Source organism: Stomoxys calcitrans, chromosome 1 (genome assembly GCF_963082655.1).
Source record: "Stomoxys calcitrans chromosome 1, idStoCalc2.1, whole genome shotgun sequence".
NCBI classification, from domain to species: domain Eukaryota; kingdom Metazoa; phylum Arthropoda; class Insecta; order Diptera; family Muscidae; genus Stomoxys; species Stomoxys calcitrans.
Window position 1 is genome coordinate 173,619,377 of NC_081552.1, and position 27,871 is coordinate 173,647,247.

The 27,871-nt window shown below is 40.7% G+C and overlaps 1 protein-coding gene and 1 long non-coding RNA gene across 4 annotated transcripts in view; one reads left to right on the top strand and one right to left on the bottom strand.

Annotated features, from left to right (window-relative positions):
• Nucleotides 1-1,655: 1,655 nt before the first annotated feature.
• LOC106081525 (uncharacterized) lies at nucleotides 1,656-4,360 on the bottom strand. Its single transcript, XR_001220379.2, has 2 exons — nucleotides 4,272-4,360; nucleotides 1,656-4,172 (listed from the first exon to the last, which is right to left on the bottom strand). It is a non-coding gene; the product is annotated as an uncharacterized LOC106081525 (long non-coding RNA).
• Nucleotides 3,054-27,871, top strand: part of LOC106081524 (protein kinase 4) — an 83,786-nt gene continuing 58,968 nt past the window's right edge. For 2 of the 3 annotated variants that reach the window (XM_059360334.1, XM_013243533.2), the window contains exons 1-4: nucleotides 5,099-5,333; nucleotides 20,075-20,729; nucleotides 20,809-21,062; nucleotides 21,135-21,243. In XM_059360334.1, the coding sequence (XP_059216317.1) occupies nucleotides 5,163-5,333; nucleotides 20,075-20,729; nucleotides 20,809-21,062; nucleotides 21,135-21,243 (1,189 nt within the window). In that variant the 5' untranslated portion in view covers nucleotides 5,099-5,162. Of the gene's footprint in view, nucleotides 3,218-4,749; nucleotides 5,334-20,074; nucleotides 20,730-20,808; nucleotides 21,063-21,134; nucleotides 21,244-27,871 lie in introns of those variants that run through there. The other variant, XM_059360333.1, reaches the window with a different exon arrangement.

Below are 27,871 nucleotides of genomic sequence, written 5' to 3' on the forward strand. Positions count from 1 at the left end.
CAACCTGTGGACGCGCCCGGTAGCTCGCAGCTAAGCTTCTCGTGACAGCAATGAACACCACATAGATCAGACCTCAATGTTCCAGGCTTTGTGGTGCTCAGAGCTATCCCGTGCCGAACATAGGTGTTTGTTGTTGTTGTAGCCACATGTTTACATGTGGAGGTGGCGATCCTCGTCTAGCCCCTATAGGTAAGCAGGCTCGTTCCGGTCCGAAGGACCGATCGCCGCGGGAACATGATGGCCACAGGTTATTGAAAGGCGCCAATAACTTACCGTCATATAGAGCATCATAGGCACTCAGTATTTTTGCAAGAGCCGGTGCCGACCGTCCTGTCACTGAGACTCTCCGCTTCTGTTATCGCTTCTGACGGGGTTCAAGAGAGACTTAACAGTAGACCACAGCCTACCAATGCCGAAACCTAAGTCCCGGCACGGGATATCTATGAGCACCACTTTGAGCTCCGATCTGTGTGTTGTTCATTGTTATCACGAGAAGCTTAGCTGCGAGCTACCGGGCGCGTCCACAGGTTGCGGATAGTGGAATGCTCCATACGGAGTAGCTGCAATTGCAGTGGCGGACATTCAGCTCCTATGATGCTCGATTTGACAAGGCGTGTTATTGGTGCCTTTAAATAACCGATGGTCATCATGTTCCCGCGGGGATCGGTCCTTTGGACCGGAACGAGCTTGCTCAGCTATAGCAGCTAGACGAATATCACCACCTCCAATTGTCAATAGTAAACAATGCAGCGCCAATGTAGACCCGCAGCTGAGCGAAACACAGTGCGAAAGAGTTTAGTATTAGGCAGCAAAAAGATCTCTCCCTAATTCTACAGACTAGACTCAGGTACTAATCTTTGACATACATTTTGTCTTGGTTCTTGATGAGAAGTATATAAAGCACACATTTGAACAATTTGTAAACTTTAATGATTACCTCGATCCAATATAAGGTTTATTTATTACATATTTTTTTATTTTTATTCACTTTTACTCTTTTGCACAACATTGTATTTTCTGCTTGAACCATGGACAATTATAAATATGCCGTTACGCTTCATGAACAGTGTTGTATGTGAAAGAGACTCTCCCTAATATGACCTTTGAAAATAATGTATTTGTCAAAATAACTTGCGCCTTTAAGCCTAGTACTGAGCACAACTTTTCGCCCGAACAACTGTCAAAACACATTATTTACAGGTAGTGTACCGCAAACAGTCAGGATGCACTTATAAGGCAAGGTCATACGAACAGCTGAGTACAATTTTTTTAATTTTTTGTTTTGATTTTGCAGTAAATCTAAATGTCAAAGGCTTGACAACACAGCTGTGAAATTTTCTAAAATCTTAAAAAGATGTTCTCTTTGATCCAATATTCTACACATTAGCCACAAAACAGTGTTATAATCATGAAATAATTACCAGGTAGTGTACTGTCAACGAGTTCTGGTTGTGTGTGTTTATTATAGTTAAGAACCACAACACACGCAAAGAACGGCGCGAACTAGTAACATACACCAAATTAGAGTTGCACTGATCACTGATTTTAACAGATAGTGCACTCAATATTTTGTTGTTGGGCAACTGTCACTACCTGTAAGAATACATCTTGCTTATAATGATGAAAGTACATATATAAAACACATATGAGGAAGATAACTTGTAAAACAAAGTTTATTTCGAAAACCACTTTGACATTTCAATATACGGTATTTGCCATTCAAGGTAGTTTAGTTGGAGGTAGATTTTGTTGTTGTGCTAATGACGCTACCAAGAAGCCGCTACATATAGTCGGCGTTGACAAATTTTTTCACAGCTTGTGACTCTGTAATTGCATTCTTTCTTCTGTCAGTTATCAGCTGTTACTTTTAGCTTGCTTTAGAAAAAAGTGTAAAAAAGTACATTTGATTAAAGTTCATTCTAAGTTTTATTAAAAATGCATTTACTTTCTTTTAAAAAATCCGCAATTACTTTTTGGGCAACCCAATATATTCGCTTTTGCGAAAAAATTTCGCGATTACTGTAGGATATATCCCCATAACTAAAGCTGAGTATTCTATTCAGCTTTTCAGGTGGAATGCTGTCAAACTCCATATAAAAAACGTTGGCGAAACATTGGCTAAAAATGAGCGGACAGGAAGTACTCCACTTATATTTTTTGTATGTTTTTTTGGTGTCAATGGTTCGTTTTGCGAAAAAAATAAATAAAATGGAGAACACAATACGTGCTAATAAAAAAACGTGTTTTGGTATGAAAACAAAAACATTTGATTACTCTCAAATTCCGCTTGCTGAACAATTAAAAATGCCAACTATTCCGAAAGCAACCTTTATGAAACAATTTCAATAAAAATATTATGTTCTCTTGAGATTTTTCTAGCGTTTCAAAAAAGTAATTGCGAAAAACCTCTGTTTTCAACTGTGAACAACGAACCATTACTTCTTCGAAAAGTATTTTATGGTAGGAATTTTATCATTACAACCATGATATAATTACCAGGTAGTGTACCGTGAATAGCTGAGTACAATTTTTTCACGCGAAGTGCAGTATCTGTCAACGGCAACGGCATATGTAAATTTACAATTTTGACAAACATTTTCAATTACATGTGAATACAAAAAGTGACATGTCATAAGACATCTACATGCCGTGTAATAGCGCCTTTGGCTGGCCGTATGACTCTACTTTCTTGGTGTAAACTGGGCGCATCAAACTTTTATTCGTCGTATGTACGTGTTGAGTGAGTTTCTTTACTTTATTTCGTACACATTTTAACACTACTTAGCACAGTGCGATGAGAAAAATTATGGAGAAATGCCTGTAGTTTACGAACGAATAAGCATAATAGCATTGTGCGTTGTTTTATTTTTTTTATCAAAGAATTTTCTTCGAATCGGAGTATGCGAACCATCTTAAAGTTATATCAACTATTCCAATTTATCGATATTCTTTACCAATCATCGACTACATATTTATCAAGCCAGGGATGTTTTTAAATTTGCGAGATTCAAAATCGATTTTTTCATTCTCTATTTGACAGCTACATACTCGTCTTTTATTGCTTAAGTTAAATAAAAAATTGGATGAAAATATCTTAAAAACGACAATAAAAGTTAATAATTAGTTCGTACACATTTGTGATTTGAATGTGTGCAAAATTTGATGTTAATTAAATTTAAAATAAAGTTCAGTTCTTTTATCAAACAGAAGAAAAAATGTAACTACAAACGCGCCATTTTGGATTTTCTCGCCGTGTGATTATATTTTTGAGCATGGAAAAATCATAAATTTTATTTAATTTTCAAATATAACATGGACACAAAAAGGGAAACTGGTGTGCTATCAAGCTCATTGTCAACTCGAAATGGATTTTTGGAAAAGTTAGACATTGACCATTTTTACAAGTTGGCATAATTCTTGGCGGCTATTTGCTGCCGTACCTTGCAAATCATGCCTATTTCTCACGCAATTTTATCAAGTTCATGTGCGACAAAAAATAATAGCTGATGATAATAAAAAATACAACAAAAAATTCTATGGTTCATGCAAAATAGAATTAAAAAAAAGCGAAATACTGTGATTTAGCAAAAGTGTTAATGACGTCATTGAAAACAAAAACAAAATCAAGTTTTTTATGAAAGAATACAAAAAGAAATCAAGTCTCAACAATAAAAGAAAGCCCTAAAATAATCGCAAAGCAAAGAAAATGGATAGGAACGAAAATTGACAAAACAAATAAAATGCAAAGATGCTTTCAGGGAGCTCCCTGAACAATATCGGACGACGTACATGTATGTCTGCGAGAATTTTAGCTCCGATGCACCAACGTTTTTAGAAACAAATTTAAAATATCAACTTTTGTTATATAACGGGAAAAGAGTTCTTGTCTATAGTGCTTTGCGCTTGTTATCTATTTATTCATTTCAATGCCAATATTCGTGCCTTATGTCGCGCGTTTTTAACTAAGTTGTACCATAATTTTCACAACCCTGCTTTTATTTATTTTCTCCTCCTTTTGCCAACACTGATTCCAATTTTACCCTTTTTTCATCCACCCCGCATCTGTTGTTGTTTTGTTATAAAGCTTGATTTTGTGGTTGTTGTCGTCTTATCCTTGTGTTAAAAAGTAAATCCTTTTAATATTTTTGGCGTTATTGGCCCGTCCTATTTCGCTGGAAAAAGTAGCATAAATACATTATTTTCTTGTGTTCTGATAACTAAATGAATTGTTAATAAATATAAAAAATCTCCATGTGAAAATAAATACTAACCAGCAACAAGAATAATAAACACACAAAAAGTATAGAACGAACACACTCTCACGTACCACCAACAAATCAGAAATATCTGAAAGGCATCAGCACCAACAGAACCCAAGTGGTGTCAAGAAAGTAAACGAAAACGTCGAACTGCGATAGCGATGAATGTGGAAATGGACGGTGTGAGAATTATTTTTATTCATATATTTTTTGGTGAACGACGACGACGGGAAGCAACACAACAACAACAAAACAAAAAAGAATAAATAAACCGACGTCAGACAATACGTCAAAACACTCGCTCGCCCGCGCCGCCCCGCGCTCCTATTCAGAACACATCGTCGAATCCAACGACGACGACGGAGAAATTGTTGTGTGTATTTTGGTTGGTATTTTTCATTACGGATTGGATTTTTCGTCTTGTGTTCCAACGACGACGGGGAGAACTCTTTTTTTTGTATTCTTGCTTTTAATCGAACCTTATCAATAGAATTTTGTGAGATATTATGAACAAAATTAATTAATTTAAAGCAAAAGAAGAAAGAAAATTCTAATTAGACGAAGCAGCTTTTTAGCTGCTCTTAGAGCGCTATAAAGCAAAAAAATTTTTTCGAAATACTGAAAAAATTTAAGCGTACCGTGTGTGTTTTTGTGGCCGAGGAAAATAAAACGTTGCGTCATCATTATCTGTGGATTTTCGATTCGGTGTTAGTTGCTGGTTACACAAACTGGCCACAATCTTGTTCGGAATCAATACACCGTGCCCGCTTTCTACCTCTGCACCAGGCTCTGGTTGTGGAAAGCGGTCTTTGTTGCGGAGTTTTATTTGGTGTAGCTACCACTTGACTACAACTGCGTAGTTTCATAGGAATTGTCCAACAACATCAACAATCAACAAATAAAATGTCCGTGCAACAATTTTGTTTACGTTGGAACAACCATCAACCCAATTTCATCTCAGTCTGCTCGTCATTGCTGCATAATGGCACACTAGTTGATGTGACATTAGCTGCCGAGGGGAGACAATTGCAGGCCCACAAAATCGTATTGTCGGCATGCAGTTCATATTTTCAGGTAAGTTTCTGCATATCGAACGCCTTTTTGGTTTCTCTTTTTTCAAATCGGCATTAACTTTTTTAAGAGTGAGATTAATTGGTGGTAACTATAAATAGAAATCGCAGATTCATTGCTAGTAGAGGTTAGGTTTTAGTCTCGCGGACAATAAGCAGCACAAAAAGGCTCAGCAATGATGCCACCAAAGTATATCAGAAGGCTTTCCAGATCACTCGGTGCTTGCTGCAAATGTGTTCCTCTCTGCAGGTTTGAACCATATTGGATAGAAGCTTTTAGGTACACAAATCCCACAATGCTTCAAGTTCTAAAATAGCACTCAAACGGCGTAAAGAGGAGGTCCCCGAGAGAGGCGGTGGAAGTCATTTTAGACCTTTAGAACTGTATGTTGTAAGTATGACCACGAGGATCGTCCTTTGACTGAGAGATTCAGAAACTGGCGCTCCTCAAGCTTTGAGCATTCCTTCGTTCTGCTATGGAATGTTGATACAGCGTGAGGGCATGTTATATGTGGCGCAATGAATTATTCACTAGGGAATTTTTTCCTTGTTGACGGGTGGGGCATCGTTTCCCCAAAGAGTTGAGCATCGTTTCCCAAAAGAGTTGGGCATCGTTTACCCCAATAGGGTGGGTTGCATGTACCCCGCCTTTCCAGGGCCTTCAGTATACGCGGATGGGCGCAATTTGTATGAGTTCACCACTGCAGTAGTTTTCATCGACTACCTTGGAATCAAAAATTACACACGCGTCTCGACGGGTGGAATGTGATTCAAGCAGGGAGGTCTTCGCTGTCCTAAAAACTGGTCGTCACAGGTAAGAATATAGAAAGAGTTTCTTCGAACCATGGGGTAGGCTGAAAGTTCTGCTTAGTGGCGGGCGAAAGAGGCGGCCGAAGAGCTGGATCGTATTGGTTAGCTGTTAAGCGTAGATCGTGCTACTGAATCAGTCACACTCGCTGTAAGTATTTAGATAGAATCATTCTCAGACTTTTCTGACCCGGCCACTGTCTCCATATCTAGCTCTAGGAATCTGGCTGCTTCCTATTGGAGCGGTCTATAGTGATTCTGCAGTTAGATTATTAGCGTTTTCGCTTCGAGGTGGACGGGGTCATCGTAGAAATTATGACGCCGCGAAGATAGTGTGGGCTGATGTTTTAGGTTGAAAAGTTCTCTGTATTTCATTTCATTTTCATTAATTCTTCATTTGGCGCAGTACGGAAATCGACATCAATTAGCGATGGGAGAGTGGATAGCAAAGCAAAGCAAAAAGGAGCAGGTCATACCATAGTGCGATAATCGAGGCGACGATAGGATCCAGGATGGATTGGCAGAAGTTTCTGGTCGGATACTTCAGACGACACTTAAGGACGAGTGTGAGGCATTGCTGCCGGCGGCACTTTCTGGGATTGAACAATGGGAACATGGCTATTGCCATCCGGTTGTTCAAGCTTCACGAATGTATCAAAAGTAGAGGACAACAACAACAAATGTCTGGGCGTCTTCATCAAGGACCCAGGCATTGAGGTCTGTTTGGTGCGGATGTCATGGTACTTAGCGCTAGGAAGTTGAGTGTCAATTCTTCATTAGAGTTTTAACACAATAGACAACAAGATCACGAATGATCTTGGAGTTTTAGAAGGAGATCATTGCATTCTCTGGGGATGGCACGATCCCTTGGCTGTGGAAACCGGAGGACTGCCATTAATGAACTTAATGTATAAGAAGCCTTCAACCTAACATGATCTAGTACTTTCGTCATTCTGGAGTTTTGTATAGACCTTAATCGTTCAATTCATGGCTCCCGGTTGTACGTACCGGATTGACCCTCATCGGCAAGGGCTGCCGTCTCAGTGTACATGTTCGTCCTTTTTTCGTCATGGTAGAGGCACATCCCGCAGTGCCTTCTCCCCACGCTTCTGCTCTGCTCTGCTCGGGATTGAAAAGAACTCCGGACCTTGGTTCTGCTCGGTTTGCCAGAGCCGCCTCCATCATCGGTCGGTGTCGGTGAGGTTTAACCGGTGCATGAGGTGGGTAAATTTCCGAACTTGCTCTGACCTTACGTCAATACGGAAATATAGTCACACTAAATATGTTGCAAAGTGCTGGGCGAACATGAAACCTCCCCGGACTATGTAACCCCCCGACCTATCCCGTGCGGCAATTTACGCAACAGCAGCATCCCAGCCCCAATATTGCCGAGAAGTGTATCTTTTTGCAATTGAATTTCAATGGTCTGAGAGACAAGATCGACGAGGTAGTAGATTTTATGAGTCGGAAGAACATATTGGCTGTGGCGGTTCAGGAGGCAAATCTGACCCTGCACGGGATAGCTGTGAGCACCACACAGGCTGGAACATTGAGATCCGATCGGTGTGTTGTTTATTGGTGTCCGGAGAAGTTTAGTTGCGAGCTTCCACATCTCCATACGGAGTAGCTGCAACGGCAGTCGCGGACAATCAGCGGTATCGAGCGGAGAGTCTCAGTGAGATGACGGGAGGCACCGACTTTTGCACAAGTACTGAGTGCGCATGATGCTTGACATGACAAAGCGATTTATTGGCGCCTTTTTATAACCAATAGCAACCCTGTTCCCGCGGCGATCGGTCCATTGGACCGGAACGACAACAACAACAACCATCAATTTATATTGCATCCCGAGAGTGACAGGGCTAGGAGGAGAGCCATTCGTTGTATCCGCGGTCTCCGAGCCGATGAACAGCCATCACAATTTACCGTTGGCGAAGTTACGAATGTCATCCGTGGCGCAAAATCATCAAAGGCTCTACATTGAGTTGTGTACTGTCCTCAACCTGTCTTTGAACACTCCTATAGTTCCGGATGCCTAGAAAGGACCCGAGTTTGGGGAGTCGTACAGACCGATCTCGGAGGCCACCGTAGCACAGAGGTTAGCATGTCCGCCTATGACGCTGAACGCCTGGGTTCGAATCCTGGCGAGACCATCAGAAAAAATTTTCAGCGGTGGTTTTACCCTCTTAATGCTGGCAACATTTGTGAGGTTCTATGCCATGTAAAGCTTCTCTCCAAAGAGGTGTCGCACTGTGGCACGCCGTTCGGATTCGGCTATAAAAAGGAGGGCCTTTATCATTGAGCTTAAACTTGAATCGAATTGAATTGATATGTGAGAAGTTTGCCCCTGTTCCTTAGTGGAATGTTCATGGGTAAAATTTGCACATTTACAGACCGATCTCCATTCTCTCACCAGTAGCGAAGACGCTTGAGGCACTACTCCTCCCGAGACTCGTTTCCATTCGCCGGCCATCAGCATAGGTTTCGAAGACTGCATAGCACAACAACCGCTTTGCATGCCATAACCACATACATTTGCTGTCGCTTCAATCAGCCCAGGCCAGTGTCGCGAGGATCCACCTGTACATTTCGAAGGCATTCGACATGGTCTGCCATGCCAAACTATTTGAGAATAGTTTGGCATGGCCAGGTCGCCAGTCTTTTGTGGAATTTAGGGATAAGAAGTTGAAGCACCGTAGAGTGAAACCGTAGGGTGATATCTCCGGGGTTTTAACCCCTACCAAGGCGCTTGAAAGTTTACCCAAATACTTCTTGTTAGTTTAGGTCGGTTGGGATCGTAAACAGTGCAAATCGGTCCATGTTTTGATATAGCTGCCATATAAACCAAACTTGGGTCTTGAGCTTCTAGTGGGGGCAATTTTTAGCCGATTTGGCTGAAATTTTCCTTGAGGTTTTTTGTTATGACTTCCAACAACTGTGCTAAGTGTTGTTCTAAATCAGTCCATAGCCTGATATTGCTCCCATATAAACCGATCTTCCGATTATAATTCTTGAGCTTCTAGAGTATCCGAATTGGCTGAAATTTTGGAGGTGATTTCTATGAGTTGTACGGCATGACAAGTACGGTATATATCATAACTTAATATATATCACATATATTTGAAAAAGGTGGAGGGTATATAAGATTCGGCCCGTCCGAACTTAACACGCCTTTACTTGTTCTGATTGTTTTTATGCCCACCATCGAAGGACAGAAGTACGTTCATTTGTCATTCCATTTGCAAGATATTGAAATATCTAGGAGTGTTCACAGTCCCCAAGAACTAAAAATTCTCTCAAGAACTAAAACAACTGCGATATTTAGAACTTTGGAAAGATTTCTAAAATTTTTAATTACACAAACCAAAGCATAAAAGCAGCATTATTGCCGTTGTTGTTGTTGTAGCCACATGTTCATGTGGACCAAGCCCGTTGCGGTCCAAAGCACCGATCGCCGCGGGAAGAAGGTGGCCATTGGTTATTTAGAGGCACCAATAACTCGCCTTGTCATATAGGCACTCAGTATTTGTGCTCCGGTGTGCCGGTGCTCGATATCGCTTATTATCCACGACTACGGTACCAGCTACTCCGTATGGAGAATTCCACTATCCGGTGGTGCTTACAGCCATTTCTTGCCGGGATAGCCGTCTTTTATTTTGGTTCTAAACGGTGCAAGTCAGATGTATTGGATAAAATTCCCGTGCAAAGTTGTACTGGATAGTAATCGATATTGCGCGATAACAGATAATAATAACCGATAAATCATGATTTGCACTGTAAAGCCTAGTACTGACTTCGACTTTAGTAATGTCTTTAGACTGTCAAAAAGAATTAAAAAAAAACTGGTGTCGAAGAACACATTACTTAGAAGTAGTAATGAGTTCCATGAGTAAAATACATAGAAGCGAAACACAGTGAGATAGAATCAAAACAAAACATTTTTTTCGCGTCCACAGGTTGCGGATAATGATACGGAGTAGCTTCAACTACAGTCGCGGACAATCAACGGTATCGAGTGGAGAGTATCAGAAAGAAGCCGGGCGGCCCCGGCCCTTGCCTAAATACTGAGTGCCTATGATGCTCGATATGACAAGGCGATTTATTGGCGCCTTTAAATAACCAATGGTCATTATGTCCCCTCGACGATCGGAACGAGCTTGCTCATCTACAGGAGCTTGACAAGGATCGCCACCACCACATGCAAATGTGGCTATAACAACAAAAACAACCCATCAACATTCTATTAGGCAAAAACGGAGATTATTTTCTCATAACAATTAGTACTAAACTAAATTTTCCATGAATATTCCACTTAGGAGCAGAAGATACTTCTTTCATATCAATGAGTGCAGTCCGATTGAAGTTTTAGCTCAATGATATGGGTCCTCCATTTTTATGCCGAGCCAGAGCGGTGTGCCGCATAGCAACACCACTTGCTGGAGAAGTTTTAACATGCCAGGATACCTCACAAATGTATCCAGCATTAGTAAGGGGATAGCGGGGACCACCGCTGAAATATTTTGGATGTTCGCACCGGTATTTGAACCCAGGCGCTCGGCGTTATAGGCGCACATGCAAACCTCTGCACCACGATGGCCTCCAATTAGTACTGTCAGACTTAATTCTAAGCTCAATCATAAGGGACCTCCTTTTAATTGCCGATCCAAACGGTGTGCCGAAGACCGCCACCACTTTATGGAGAACTTTTGTACGGTCGAATACTTCATAAATGCACTTGTATTCGTGAGGGAATAACTCTTCGTATATCAAGCGTATGTCCGGACTCTAGCTAAGGCACTTCAGTATTTCTTAACGGGCTATAGAAAATGGATTATAGTCATCCTCACAAAATTATAATTATGATAATTTTGATATTTCTCGAGCTATGTTTATTCGAATAGCGTTTTAGTTGAAACACCTGTTTTGAACTTCTGTTCCTGGTTGAGTTTGTTTTAGTTTTTTTTTTGCTTTGTTTTATTTGTTTTGTAATGGGTTTGGACGTTTTTTACTTGTTCGCAATTTTCCGCAGTGAGAAAAAATAGATCAAAGAATTGTGCGCTGTGTTGTTGTAGCAGTGTGTTGTACACCGAGGCGAGACAGCCCTTGCCGATGAAGGATTCCATCGGGTCATTGCGGTACGTACAATCGGCTGCCATGGGATTGTGGGATTATGGGATTGCAAGAGCTATAATCCCCCATACTGAAAACCCATTGAGAGTTGCAAAGAGTATAGACATATCGCTTGGTTAGCAAATACAAATTCCATTCAGGCATATCAGGGTGATTTCTTGCATTTCTCCATTCAATTATAATGGACCTCTTTTTTTCTGTAGCCAAGTTCGAAAAGCGAGCGGATGTGTGACATATCTTTGTAAATCATTTCAATATGGTTAACTACTCGTAACTCGTGCGAGTACCTTTACCTTTATATTTTCTCACCAGAGTACGAACTTCTGCGCCACTAGCAGCCTCCTGCTCTACAATTATTTAAAAAATTTGAACATGTATCGTGTGTAGCGAAACACTTTCGAAATGAAAACGCGGCAGATCGCTTAAAAAATACAAAAGACAACCTAAGGTTGAACATCTTCTTGCCAGTGCAGGACAGGCACATACAGAGGGTCTATAGTTTCCTTTTCTTCACAGCTTCTTCATGATGTGGCGAGATTTCATTTCTAGCCAACGGCAACGAAGTGGTAGACCTCTTAATGTTAAGATCTTCGAACTTTCACAATCCCCCAACACTAACTTGCCCTATACTTACTTTGTCATCGTTTCTCTTCAGGTCTTATCTCGAATAATTAGCTTACATGTCGGTGGAGACGTATCCAGAGATTTCAGTTCTCATGGAATATGTAATGTAGTCTTCCAAGCTCGTCTTGTGTACACTCAATTCAAGTTTTTCAGAGTGCACTCAATCTGGTAAACTGTTGCAGTAACTTTTTTGCATCAGCATTGCATCATGGATAACACAGTTTCTTTTTCAAGGTACTTTGTCCAGAAAAATACCCGGGTATTTTGCGCTATTAGTAAATGGAAATTTTTCTCCTCGCTAGGAGACTGATGTCACCGTGGGTATCTTGAGTCTTTGGTTTAAAAATTTACAACATTATGAGTTCCAGGGATACCATGGATTCCTAAAACAAGAATTAAGGTCCACCAATACGTGACTCGACTTGTTTCTAGTAAAGAATTCCGATATTGGTTTCTATACGATCAACTCTCGGCAAGTAATTTCTCAAGCCGTGGCCTTATTTTTCTATCGTAAAATTTTTCATTAAACATTTCGGATGAGACTATTTCGTATAGAGATTACAAAAATATAAAATCTCATGAATTACGGAGTGATGAAGCTTCCGTTCCGGTGGACAATATATAATCTTGATTGACATGGATGCGAAGGTTACATTTTTAGAAGTAAATATTCTCAAACTGTTTAACAAGTACGTGCCTGTGAAAACTAAGACGATATCACATAAACAGCCGCCATGGTTTAATGAGACCATAAGAAGATTAATTGTGTCAAGAGATCGGTCTTACAATAGATGGAAGACATTCAAGACAAGCAGGCTTCGCGAAGAGTATAAGTCATGTAGGCGACAAGTTGTGAGGCTATAAACGCATCAAAGGCTGCATTCTTTGGTGAAAAATACAGAAAATCGGGCTCATAACAGCCAATGTTGATCATACACTGAACAAGGCTTTTTTGAATATTGAGACACTTTTGGCTAGAATAGATGAAAGCGATAGTGAGATGGTATCAAGCCAATTAAGCCCTTACATATCTTCAGTTTTCATAGTGTTTACCAATTTGTTTTACTTCAAGCTTTTTCCAGTGTCAAGTCTTCTGCTACAGGTCTTGACGATATTAGTACTTCGTTTTTAAAACCTCTCACTCCTACTTTGTAGCCCTATAACACACATATTTCTAACCATGTTTTAATGACCTCCCCTTTTCCTAAAAGTTGAAAGAGGGCGAAAATAATTCCACTGCCGAAATGGAATAATGAATTTCGCCCTATTGCGATATTACCCTACTTGTCGCAAGTATTAGAAAGGTTCATGCATGAACAGAAGAAGTTGTTTCTCGAAGAACATAGGCTACTAACTGAACGACTGTCTGCCTTCCGAGCTGGTCATAGTTGTGCCACTGCTCCGATCGAAAATGTGGAAGGCATCAGATGCAATATTAATAGCAATCTTGTCAGTTATCTTGTCCTTCTGGATCATTCGAAGGCATTTGATTCGGTCGATCACAAGTAGTTAATTCTTAAGCTCAAACTATTTTTTTATTTTGGAGAATTATCGTTAAGAATGATTGATTCTTATCTTAAAAATAGAAGTCAAGCAGTTTTTTCTGTGCAGAATCGGTCAGATTACTTACACTTGAATAAAGACGTTCCGCAAGGATCTATTCTAGATTCGCTTTTGTTTGCTTTATACATAAATGGTCTGTTATTATGGGAGTCTGTTATTCATGCAATGTCGATAACATTTTTAGTTATGTAGACCAAAATAATGTCAGTCTGGGGGCCATTTGCAGATGGGCTTCTGAGAATAGATTAATACTCAACCCAACCAAAACAAAATGCTTAGAAATATCGAAAAATAAACTGGATACTTCATCTCTTCCAAGCTTTTTTTTGAATGATAGTGTCGTTGAATACGTGAACTCCGCTAGGAATCTAGGTGCTATATTTGTCATTTATTTGTCTTGGAATAGAAACATTAATAGCATTGTAGATCAAGTTTACGGTATGTTTAGGACTCTATGTCATGTATAATACCTTAATACCACAGGCAGTTAGATACAGTGGTAAAAAAAATAAAAGGAACAACAGTTACTTAGAATAATATTGCACAAAGGGAGTAAGAAAACATGATTACTTCTGTATAAGGCTGAACCTGAATATTCGTTGCGTGTACGGCTTTGAACGGTGAACATACATTTTATATTAAATCTTATAAAAATCTCGGATACTCGTTATGGTGATTGTTTTGGAAAAGATTATAGAGGCACTTATCAAAACGTTGTAATTACTTAAGAGTTCTATATTTTTGTAACTAAGATATCCTTATTACCCACAACATACATTTTGTCCCCAATCCAGAAAATGGGATACAGACCAGATACAGAAAACCTCTTACAAATCATCAATGAGACACCACCATGTTTCACGGCCTTCTAGATGTTTAGGATTATATACTCTGAAACGCTTCACCATGTTCCCGTAGCGATCGCTCACTTTGACCCGAACGAGCTTGCTCACCTACAGCAGTTAGACGAGGATCGCCACCCCCACTTGGAAATTGGGGGTTAGCACGTAAAAAGCAATTGGCCGCTCTGTGGTAGGTTATACAGGGCCGGTAGAATCATCAATCCCATGGCAGCCAGTTGTACGTACCGAATTGACCCGATGTATTCCTTCACCGGCAAGGGCTGCCGCCACAGTGTACAATACACTTCTACAACAACAACAACAACCCCAAGGCAGCCGATTGTACGCACCAGATTGACCCGATGGAATCCTTCATCGGCAAGGGCTGCCGCCTCAGTGTACGTGTTCGTCTTTTTTTTTTTTGTCATGGGAGAGGTACATCCCGTAGTGCCTTCTCCTCACGCATCTGGTCCGTGCCGGGATTGAAAACAACCCCGGACCCTAGTTCTGTTCGGTTTGCCAGAACCTCCTCCATCATCGGTTGGTGGCGGTGAGGTGTAACCGGTGCATATATATTTTCGGCGGGTTTTTTTCCGATCTAGATCTGGCCTTACATCACTACGAAGATATACAGCCCAATTTTGAAAACTACCTGGGAATAAACTCCCAGGGAATTAATTTCTCCCTCGAATAAAATCCTCCTATTCTAATTGATTGGGGAGAGGAAATTTTTGGGAGAGGGAATTTCGAATTCTCGAAAACAGCTGTTTTCCTTCAGCTGTTTTATTTTGGCTAAACATTTTACTATTTGTTTTTTTTTTGGAAAAAGAACATGAAGCGGATAATAAGCAAAAAGAAGTTATAAAGGTTGATAAAGAAGTTTACAAACATGTTTACTGTTGCTTTTGTAATGTTTGTTTTAATTTTTGGGTTTTAATAGTGCACAATTATGGCCCAAAGCTTGTCACCATATTTCTGTGTTGTGATAACAACTTTTCGTCTTCATCCAACAATCGTTGGCTAAATTAGATGCTTCCAGAGTGGTCTGGTAGACAGATTAATTGTGGCGCGTTGTCTCTGGTTGCATGCGGGGCACGCATCCTGCATGTTGACGTTTTCCCTTGCCAAAAGGAGTTGAGGTGGCTTAATCGTAGTATAGAGGTTTGCTTCTCCTTCGTCGTCATAAATGCTGTGGTGGTCTGCCTGATACGCAGTTTTATCTAAAGGCCTACTTTTATGAACTAGAACTTGAAGATCTAATCGACATTTCCGGGCGGCGGCCGCTTTTCTTGGTGGTTGGGGCGGCTGCTGGACATAGTGCTGCCGAAAAGCGACTTATGGATTTATTCTTACTCCTGTGGAGTAAATACTGCCAAATGTGGAGTAAATACTGCCAAAGTATCTTTGAATAATTGCCCACGAACATTTCATTAAGGAACAGGCAGAAGACTTCTTGCACATCATTGAGTGCCGCCCGATTCTACTTTAAGCTCAATGTTATCATTGAGCTTAAAGTAGAATCGGGCGGGACCTCCTTTAAGTATCCCACTCGGAACGGAGTGCCAATAAAATTGAAAAACTTGAGAAAATCTTCTATGGTGGGTACATGACATATTTAAACCGGGAGAACCTAACAAAATTTGTACTTGTTTTTCATGAAAAAGTGAAAAATAATTTCCATACATTTTAAATTGTTCGTAAGTAATAAAAAGTGGTACCATTTTTTTTATAAAAACATAAAATTCACAATTTTTTATCCTAACTCCCTTTCATTTGTTTGGGGGAATTTTTCCCAAGTTTTATCACCTCATTCTCCCTTTTATATCGATTTAGAATAGCTACTTTTTTCCCTGGGGGAGATTTTCCTTTTTCGAAGTTTGTGCGGCAATATATGCAACAGCAGCATCCCAGCCCCAATATTGCCAGGGTAGTGTATCATTTTTACAATTAAATTTCAACCGTCTCCGTGGCAAGATCGTCGAGGTTGTCGGAAGACTCATAAAGAGACAAAGCTGACCAACACCTGCAGCTTGCATAGTTGTCACGGATACAATGTGCTACGTAAGGATCGCCCAAGGATGGAGGTGGGGGATTGGCCTTCGTGATACACCATTCCGTGCAGTATAAACCCATCTCGCTTGCGCCTGGTGCTAGTGACCCCTACATGGAGTGCATGGGGATAGGAGTCAGGTCCGGTACAACCTAGATGGAGCTATACAACTTGTACATACCGCGCTGGTAGCTGTGTCCCAATTAACGGCCAGGCTTACAAGCCCGACATAAGTGGGCTACTGTCTGGCCATACTCGTCTGGTTCTAGGGAACTTTAATGCGCATCACTCGTCATGGCATTCTCCCCTAGGTAACGACCAGCGTGGCATAGCTTTGGCAGAGCAGATAGATAGCTCCACGTTTTGCACGGTGAATGAGGATGCCCCCACTAGGATTACGAGGAGGTCCAGCAGCTCGCCAGACATCTCAATCGCATCCCCTGATCTCCTGAGTGACGTATCCTGGCAAGCCGTCATCTCTTTGGGGTCAGACCACCTCCCCATAATTCTCACCATCGACCGACCACCCGACTTCATAACCTCTGAGCGTCGGACCTTCATCAACTATAAGAAAGCCGATTGGACTGGCGTCAGAGAGTATACCAGTCGAAATGACACCCCCCTCGGATGTACTTGTTGCCGAGAGGAAATTCCGAGACATCATTAACGCAGCAGCCGCTTGCTTCATACCAGCCGGAACACCCCAATTTGCCGGCGAAGGCAGTGGTACTCGCAGACGAGCGTGATGGGATACGTTGTACGGACCCCACTAACCCCAGAATCAGCGATCTGAATCTGGAAATAAACAGGGTAATCAACGAACATAAGCGGAATTTGTGGCTGCAACACTTAGAGCAATGTAATTTAGGCACCGGTTTTGGCAAGCTGTGGTCTACTGTTAAATCACTCCCGAGCCCCGATAGACGAGATGACAGGACCGTGACTGATCCGAAGAGATGTGCCAGGTTGTTCAACCGTCAATTAATTGTGCATCCCGCGAGTGACACGGCAAGGAGGAGAGCCATTTGCCGTATCCGTGTTCTCCGTGGACAGCCTTCACAATTTACCGTGGGCGATGTTACGTATGTCATCGGAAGCACCAAATCATCCAAAGCGTTTGGACCCCGACGGAATCTCTTCACTGATGCTAAAGAATCTAAATTTACCTGGAGTTAAGTTCTTTGCTACTGCCCTCAACCTGTCTTTGAACACTCTTTTAGTTCCCAATGTCTCGAAAATGGGCAGAGTGATACCGCTACTGAAGCCTGGAAGCGACCCGATTTTGGGGAAGTCGTACAGACCGATCTCCCTTCTGTTACCAGAAGCAAAGACGCTTGAGGTATTACCCCTTCCGAGCCTCGTAGGAGAATTTCCTTTCGCCGAGCATCAACATGGATGTCGAAGACTGCATAGCACAACAACAGCTTTGCATGCCCAGGCCATGTGATAGTACGGTCCTCGTGGCACTGGACCTATCGAAAGCATTCGACACGGTCAGCCATGCCAAATTATTTGAGGACATCGCCAACTCGTCCCTCCAGCCTGACATGAAACGATGGGTCGCGAATTATCTGTGTGGTCGCCAGTCATTTGTGGAATTTAGGGATAAGAAGTCGAAGCTCCGTAAATGAAACAGGGAGTTCCCCAAGACGGGATGATATCTCCGGCACTGTTTAACCTCTACCTATACTCCATTCCACTCCCTCCAGACGGCATAGACATCGTATCATATGCCGACGATTGTGCGATCATGGCAACAGGCCCCGCACCCATTGTTGACATCTGCGATAGGTTAAACGTCTACCTCAACGAACTTGCCTCATATTTTGCTGCAAGAAGATATCTGCCACCAAATCTTCAGCCACATTGCTCATTACAAATACGCCTGAGGTGAATGCCGAGCTGACTGTAATGGTCGATGGAGAAATGATTCCGACCATCAATCGATCTAAAATACTTGGCGTCACATTTGACAGCTCTTACACATTCTCCGCACATGCCACAGCAATTTGCGATAAAGTCAAAAATAGAAACAAGGTCCTCAAGTCACCTGCCGGGTGCAGACAAAGAAACCTTGTTGACTACGTACAAAGCAATTGGCCGGTCTTTGGTAAGTCATGCAGCGCCAGTATGTTCTCGACAGCTCTGTGACACGCAGTGGAATAATATTCAGTCAGAATGCCGCCCTTCAAACTGCGACGGGCTGTCTCCTCAGTTCTCATGTGAACCACTTCCATCAGGAGACAAGGATCCTACCAGTGCGAAGACATAACTACATGCTGTCTAAGCAATACCTTTTGGACTGTTATCGCATAGAACATCAAATCATCATCTTTTGGATAGGTATCCACCCGCCAAAAGCCTTAAGGTAGATCTACATGATCTAGAGCGTGAGCTTCAGCGCTACAAGAGAGAACCTCTAGATCAAGCGGCATATCATACGGGTCCAGACAACATGAATGTAGTCCTTGGAGAAAATATTGAATCTATACTACACTAAAAAAAGGAATAAAACTCGCTGAAAAGGAGGTTGAGAAAATGTTGAATTTTTTGGCTGCAACCCTTTGTTAAAATCACCACATTTGGTGCAGTTTTAGAGTACATCCAAATTCCTATAAACTAAATTTTTTCTACATCATTGAAAGCAAACATTTAATCTGTAGCCGAGTTCGAACAACGTGCCATGGCTGCAATACACACAAAAGTCGCCAGCATTTCAAATGCAAATTTGCCCATGAACATTCCATTAAGGGGTAAGCTTCTCACATATCAATGAGTGCTGTCCAATTCAAATTTAAGCTCAATGAAAATGCGCCTCCTTTTTATAGCCGAGTCCAAACGGCTTGCCACCGTACGATACATTTTTGGGGAGAGGTTTTTACATGGCTGCAATACAATTTTTCAAATAACACAGCGCTTCGTCAGCATTAGAAGCAGATAACCACCGCTGAAAGATTTTTGGGATGTTCTCGGCAGCATTCGAATCTAGGCGTATGTTGTCATAGGCGGATATGCTAACCTCTCCCACGCGGTGATCACTTTGGTTCTTGGATAAGTAAAACTAAGTTTCGGGCAAACTCGCACAAAAAGTGAATTTGAAAATAGTTATGGGTGTAGGTAGCCAGCATTGCTAATGGGAACTTGCCCATGAACATTCCATTATGGGACAGGTGTAGGTTGTCCAACTCAAATTTAAGCTCAATGATAAGGAGCCTTTGAGCACGGCTTGCTGCCGTGCTATACCTTTTTGGGGAGAAGTTTTTACATGGCTGAAAATACATTCTTTTCAAATAACGCAAAACTTCGCCAGCATTATGAGGGGATAACCTCTGTAAAGGTTATCCCCACTCGGCTATAAAAAAGGAGGGGAGGAAGTTTGCCCCTGTTCCTAAGTGGAATGTCATGGGCAAAAATTGCAACCTCTGTAGAAAATTTGTTGGGATATTTTCGGCGGAATTTGAACCTAGGCGTACGGCCTCATAGGGGGATATGCTAACCTTTCCGCCACGGTGATCGCCTTGGTCTTGGATAAGTACAACTATGTTTTGAGCATACTCGTACAAAAAGATAAAAACTAATTGAAAATAGTTATTGTTGTAGGTAGTTGTGTTTTGTGAGTTACTGTCTGCAGTAAAATTTTCATAGCCAAAAACACATTATCTTCCTAGGAGTTTTGAATGTTTCCAACATTTATCTATTTAAACAATTTTCGCTTAACTCTTTTTTTAGACACTCTTTACCACGAATCCATGCCAACATCCCATTGTTATATTAAAGGATGTACAATATGATGATCTGAAAACTATGGTCGATTTTATGTACTATGGTGAGGTAAATGTATCGCAAGAGCAACTGCCTCACATATTAAAAACGGCAGAAATGCTCAAAATCAAAGGCCTTGCCGAAATGCCCACCGATCCTGCCAATTTAACTAAATCCGACAGTAAATCATCAAATGATGCAACAGAATTAGTGGGTGGAAGTGGTGGCAACAATGTGCTAAGTAGTGGTGGCAACAGCAGTACTGGTGGCGGTGGAGGTATTGGCAGCAATAGTGGCGCTGGCAGCGTTAGTGATTCCATATGGGGAAGCACAGAATTTCAACAACACCAGCAACAACAGCAGCAGCAGCAACAACAACAGCAGCAACAGCATCAACACCAGCAACATCATCAACAGCTGCAAGCACAACAGCAGCAACATCACCATCAGCAGCAGCAACAGCAATTGCATACACAACTACAGAATAGTCAAACACAAACTTCACAGCAACAGCAGCAGCAACAGCAACATCATCAACAATTAAGACGCACACCATCTCCATTAGGCGCGGGCGCCTCACCGGCAACTAGAAGAAAACGATTGCGAAAGTCCTCCAATAATGGTATGTGTGTGTTCTCATAACGACACTGATTAAATTTGTCCAAATGTAGCTTCACTGACTAAATCCCTTCTACCTTTAGGTTCCGGTGACCGCACTAATTCCGAAGATCACAACACATCCTTGGATGCTGCAACCGCTGGTGGCTTAACACTATCGCAGATGAGCCAAATGACATTCGGTAGTTCGGCTACGAATAGCGGTCTTGGTGGCTTGACAGCACATTCACTACATACGGCTAAACTGCTTAAAGAGGCATCGAATAATGATCTAGATCATAACCAGCAAGATTCAGATAGTTTAGATGACACCCATGGACATGTACATATGCAAATTGTAAATACATTTCTTAGTAACTCTTTACAAAACCCAAAACTTATATGCTAACTTATTGTGTAAACATTTTAGAAACCTGAAGTGGATATAAGTGGTGTACAACAATCGATGCCATTGGATATATCTGGTGCAACAACTCCCTCTGAACATGATGCTCCTAATTCGCAATCTGCCCATTCAGGTAAGTCATGCATTTTATAAATTGTTTGCTTTCTCTGTCTGGTTTTAACACCATCATAACCACTCACTCACTATACCTTCATCTCATACCTTGGAACTTTTACATGTGTTTCAGGAAGAAAAAAACCAATAGAATATTTATGTGTTTGTGTATAAGAGCTCTTATGAGTACAACAAAATGTTGTCGAAACGATCCAGTTTTAGCCAACTTTTATTCTATTAAGTGCCAACTTTTATTCTAAATACATATTTTAGAGATAGAGTATCTCTCTATCTCTCTCTTTCTTCGATTATTCAACTTCATCTCATTGCATTTCATTCATTTTGTATAAATATTTTCGATATCACCCCATGGGCTCAACCATCTGCACAAAATGTCTATATTCTTAGCATAAGCATCACCTCAGTCAGGTTTAAAAACTCTCTATCGGAGATGTTCGCTCTTTACTGGGAGCTTGAATGGCTGCTGCAGAAGTAAAATGGTGCTCGCCAATATCAAGCTGGGCAACAAAAAACTAGTAAGAAAATGGCACCTGTTATCCGACTGAGTTAAAGTTGTCTCTTAATAAGTTCAAAGAAAAAAATTTAGGAATTAAAAAAAAAAAACAAAAAAAAACCAGTAAGGAAAGGTAAAAGTCGGTCGGGACCGACTATATAATACCCTACACCACCTAGTCTACGTACTACTTTTAACACATGGAGCCTGTGTTGAAATATAGCAGTCTTACATTTTGAATACCCATTGAAATACAGTCTTAATGGGCCATATAGGATGAAAGATATATATCGGAGCTACATCTTAATCTGGCCTGACACTGATGAAATTTTACACACGTATTGAAATGAACGAACATTAAAACATCTCGTGCTAAATTTTGTAAAGGTCGGACCAAAATTGTGGCTACTGCAACTTTAAGAAGCCATATCAGATGAACAATATATGGGGGAGCTATATCTAAAACTGAACCGATTTCTATAAAATTTTCACACACGTATTGGGTCGTCCAATAAAACATCTCGTGCTAAATTTTGTAAATGCTATTCCAAAGCAAAATCTCATTTTCTGCCTAACTTTAAAAATGGGTTTTTTGTTATTCTATTTGCAATAGAAACAGATAACCCTGCGGTCTACAGCCGGGCAATATCCGAATGTATTTTTTTAATTAAATATAAAATGTTGATGTTGTGATGTGATGTTTCTACGTTTGGCTAGTGGAACAAATATTCTGTCATAGCCAATTAAAGTAAAGTGATGTTGTGATGTTTGTGAACCAAAGACAATTGAAGCTGGAAAGAAACCATCCATTTGAAACAATGACATCACACAGAGAAGAGATATTGATGCAACAGCTGCAGGAATTATCTTGTTGTAGCCAAACTTAAAAAAATCCAATATGGTATTTCCATTTGGATTTAAGTTTGACGCTACAAATGATCAGGACGGAAGGTTATAAAGCAACACTTAAGTACTAAAGATATCATTAGCCACGCTAGAAACGTATGCCGAAGTTGTGTTGTCTGTGATCAAATCCATCTGTTGTCTGGCAATTTCTTGTCAGTTATCAATTAAATGCTTCAATTTCTGGTCATATTAATTCGCATTGTTGTTGTTGTTGTTGTTGTTGTTGTAACAGTGTGTGGTACACTGAGGCGGCAGCCCTTGCCGATGAAGGACTCCATGGGAATATTTTTCTAATTACGTTAAAGAAACACTCCAAATATTCAAAACATTAATTGGATAAATTAATTTCGTGATTCAAACCGATTTTTATTTTTCTTTTGGTGTAGAGTTTTGTTGTTGTTATTATTGTTGTAGCCACATTTTCATATGGAGGAGGCCATGCTCTTCAAGTTCCTGTGTGAGCAAGCTCGTTCCGGTCCAATGGACTGATCGTCGCGGGAACAGGGGGCCATTGGTTATTTAAAGACGCCAATAACACGCCTTGTCATCGAGCATCACCCAGTATTTGTGCAAGAGAGAGAGAGAGAGAGAGTGGACGCGCCCGGTAGCTCGCAGCTTAGCTTCTCATGATATCGATGAACACCACATAGATCAGAGCCCAGAGTTCAATCCTGTGTGGTGCTCATAGTTATTCCATGCCGGGCACCGTTGTTCAAAATCCGGTGCCACACTAGACATCCATAGATAAAAATCGGCCGAACAACCACCGTAGATATTCAGTGTGCCCTATTTGGCCTAAGACCCCAACTCCTTCCTATCCCAACTCCTACCGCTGATTGTCCGCGACTGCCGTTGGCTAAACTTCTCGTGACAGCAATGAACTCCACACAGATATTGTTGTAGTCATATTTTTTGATGTGGTGGTGGCGATCCTCCTCAAGCTCCCGTGGGTGAGCAAGCTCGTTCCGGTCCAATAGACTGATCGTCGCGGTAACAGGGGGCCATTGGCTATTTAAAGGCGCCAACAACCCGCTTTGTCATATCGAGCATCATAGGTACTCAGTATTTGTGCAAGAGCCGGTGCAGCCCCGCCTCTTACTGAGATTCTACGCTCGGACCTCAATGTTCCAGCCTGTGTGGTGCACACAGTTATCCCGTGCCGGGATGTTTCTTTGTCAGCACCCAAAGTGCTGCCAGCAAGTGACTTGAGAACCTTGTTTCTATTTCTGACCTTATCGCAAATTGTGGTGGCATGTAAAGAGAACTTAAAAGAGCTGTCAAAAGTGACATCAAGTATTTTGATGGTCGGAATCGAATATCACCTCTTATGTATGTATGTGGTAAATAATGTGGCTGAAGATTTGGTGGCATATATCTACAGATCTCTGGCAACGAAAAGCGACAAGTCCGGAATCACTCTGCACATCTTTTTCAGAGACAGTTTGAGGACAGTTGTGGAATACTTGATGCCAGTCAGATCTAAATTCTTCAGCACTTGGCTCCACGAATCACATTAGTAACCTTGTCCACGGTAAATTGTGAACAACGGAAAAGACGAATGGCTGTTCTCCTTGCCTTCACACTCTCGGGATGCTCGATAAATTGATGGTAGTAGAGCCTGGCGCATCTCTTCGGGTCAGTCGCAGTTACATCGCTAAAAGTGACAGAGGTCCTGTCATAAAAATATGTTGTTTTTGTAGCATTGTGAGTTGTACACTGAGGCGGTAGCCCTTACCGATAAACGACTCCATCGGGTCAATCCGGTACGTACAACCGGCTGCCAGGGAATTAGAAATGTGTAAACATTAATTGTAGCCTATGTTCCTACTCATTTCCAATTGCTTAACCAGCCCAACTTTCTGGGGGCAAAAAAACCCTTTAAATAGCAACAAAATAATCAAACTTTGTAGAAAACAACATAATACTTAAAATCTTGGGGGTAAAACTTTTCTGGGGGCTGCTTAGCCCACCGCCAGAGGCATTTCTATGATTATGCTCAATGCATATGAAAAAATAAAAATGAAATGAAAAATATCTTAGGGTCTTCAGATGGAAAAAATTTACACATCAAGAGATGTTGCATATTGGGATGCAGTTTTGGCTTGTGATGGTAACATTATATTCCATAAGAGCTCCCCTTTATTTTCTAAGGATATACAAGTATAACAAGAAATAAGCGAGCTATGAACTGTAAGCGGGCAGACGAGTAGCTCCGAAACGTCCGCTAATGGCGTTTTGTCTGCGTTCCAAACTGCCCGAATCTCCCCCCTTTGGGAGATAAATAAAAATACATGAAATAAACGGAGGCCACCGCAGCGCAGAGGTTAGCGTGTCTGCCTATGACGCTGAACGCCTGGGTTCGAATCCTGGCGAGATCATCAGAAACAATTTTCAGCGGTGGTTTTCCCCTCCTAATGCTGGCAACATTTGTGAGGTACCTTGCCATGTAAAATTTCTCTCCAAAGAGGTGTCGCACTGCGCACGCCGTTCGGACTCGGCTATAAAAAGGAAGCCCCTTATCATTGAGCTTAAACTTGAATCGGACTGTACTCATTGATATGTGAGAAGTTTGCCCTTGTTCCTTAATGGAATGTTCATGGGCAAAATTTTCAATTTTACATGAAATCAATGACCAGCCATGAGAGGCAAATATTACGAATCTAAATGTTTACCTAAGATTCCATTGTAGGATATTCCTCATCTATTCTCAATAAGATTTTAAGACCAAAAAAAGAAAGCGCAAACAGACAAACCAAACGAAAGGCACGTCACATGTGGTGTCGGTATCATTGCCTATACACAAAAACAGCACTGGCAGCATCAACCGTTGGGCGATCGCCGTGCGAAGAGCAAAAGATGTTTGTGTTTGTTGCTATAAGCATCGTTGGATAAGTTGGATTTGAATAAGGGAAGTAAGATTTGATTTGTTTTCTATTGCGCTTGTGAAACAAGTCACCTTAAAGAGTCCTGTTCAAATTCAGATGTGTGCTTTACAACCTACTCTAGTTGGGTTGTGGGTGTGTAAAGCACCATGATCCATTTGACATTGTCCGCTGATGATTTTTCTTGGTCGAAAATGAAATCGCGATATGGATAGCCAGTCAAATGCTTCCAGCAACAACACACTTTTGCTGACTTTTAAATGTTTTTGCTATGCTATTCGTTGAATAGAAAGCAATAAACAGTGGTCTAAAGTCGGACAATATCCTGCAATGGAATTTCAATAAAAACCTGTACCCTAATTGCAAAAAATATTTTCATTTTCCTCTGGTGTTTCCTATGAAAACAGACAATTTCTCATTTCGCAGGAGACCTATGGATTTAAGTAAATTATTTTTAAAATCTTTTACATCCTGCTATGAGGACGACGAAGCCCGGCACGGGATAACTATTAAAATTACACAGACTAGAACTCTTAGGTCCGTTCTGTGTCGTGTTCATCGTTATCACGAGAAGCTTAGCTGGGAGCTACCGTTTCGGATAGTGGAATGCTGGAGTAGCTGCAATTGAAGTCGCAGACAATCGGCGGTATCGAGCGGAGATTCTCAGTGAAAGGCCGGGCGGCACCGACTTAAAAACTGAGTGCTTATGGCCCTCCATATGACAAGGCGAAACATTGGCGCCTTTTTTGGCTCGCTCACAACGAAGGGCAAGAGGAGACATATGCTGTGTGCGCATCCCGCACTGGCAATTAGAAGGAGTTCCACTTTAGGTTTTCATTACTTTGAGAACTTGTTGGAATTGTCGGATGTGAACATTTGCAAATTGTTGTAAAGAGAACTGGATGGTTCAGCGGTACGAACTACAAGGCACACTCCTACTCGTATTCCTGTGGTATAACAATGGACGAGAATGTCTGGGTTTGATTGCAGACTGCCACTTAAGCCTAACCTAAACTTAACTTAACCTTACACACAAATAATAAATCTTGAAAAAATCGCCCAAAAATATTCAGCAGTAAATTTCAAGGTAATTCGGGTTAAGGTGTTGCAATTCGAGTAGATGTAATACCGTAGTTTATTGAGGTCCCTTTATAGACAATAATGAATTATGATTTAAGACGGATACTTTGAATGGAAACTACAAGTTGTGCCCATTATTGTGCAGACCTTTAAAATAGAGCCTAGGCTACGAAATGTTGCGGCAACATATTTATTTTCGCTTGTGGATTTCGCCAAACTGATTTATTTGGCGAATGTCCTTATTTGTTAAAGTCATTCACTATCATTGACCTATCGTTAATAATTATTGTATTTTCGGACTATGCAATAAACCACCCTACCAAGACAGTCGACTCGCTTTGACTTTTATATTTTGTAATCTGTTTCATTCTCAATAATCATGTTTGTGATACTATGGCCAATAACTCTGTAGCTAATAAATGTCTCACCTGTGTTTTACATACATATATCAACAAAAAAAAAAAAAAAAAAATTATAGCGATCGCAACAAAAGCATTAACCACTATTTTTCGTTTTGTTCGATTATAATTTGTTTTTATTTATTATGATTTACTCTTAATTTCCAAACGAATCAGTCAAAAGTTTAAAGCATTCGTATGCATCTGAGCACATCTATTTTTGTTGTTTTTTCTTCTTATCATTATTATTACTATTATTGTTGTTGTTATATTTTAATGTAATTGTTTTTGTGTGTGAATTGTATGAACAATTTGTGATGAAACCAGAAAAACAAACTGAAATTTCAAAAAGTTTAAAAGTGCAAATGTTTAAAAAAAGAAATTAAAAAAAAAAAAACAAAATACGAGAAAACGTGAACTACAAACATTTCTCAACCTCCATAAAGAACTTTTATGAAGATTTATGAAAACTTGGGAACAGGAGAGAGCTACAAATAGCACAGAGTCCTTAGAATACAAACATTAAAAGCAATTTCTTTTCCTTTAGTCTATTTGAGTTGTTGTTGTTTCTTTTTCTTAATCTTCTTTTATTAAAAATATAATTTTGAAAATTTCAATGAGTCGAATCTTATTTGCAAAAACGATCAAATTCGAATTCCTTTAAACTCTCTTCTCTTTCTCAAAGAAATAAAACTAAAAGAATTATAACTTGAACAAATATTGGCTTTACCTTAGTAGAAAAATATATATAAAAAAAAAGAAAACAAAAGAGAATATTGCAAATGCAAATTGAAATTACACCCAGAGACTTGTCTCAATTCATTGAGAATTCCATATAGACGCCATAAAGTAGTTATTTTGCAAGTA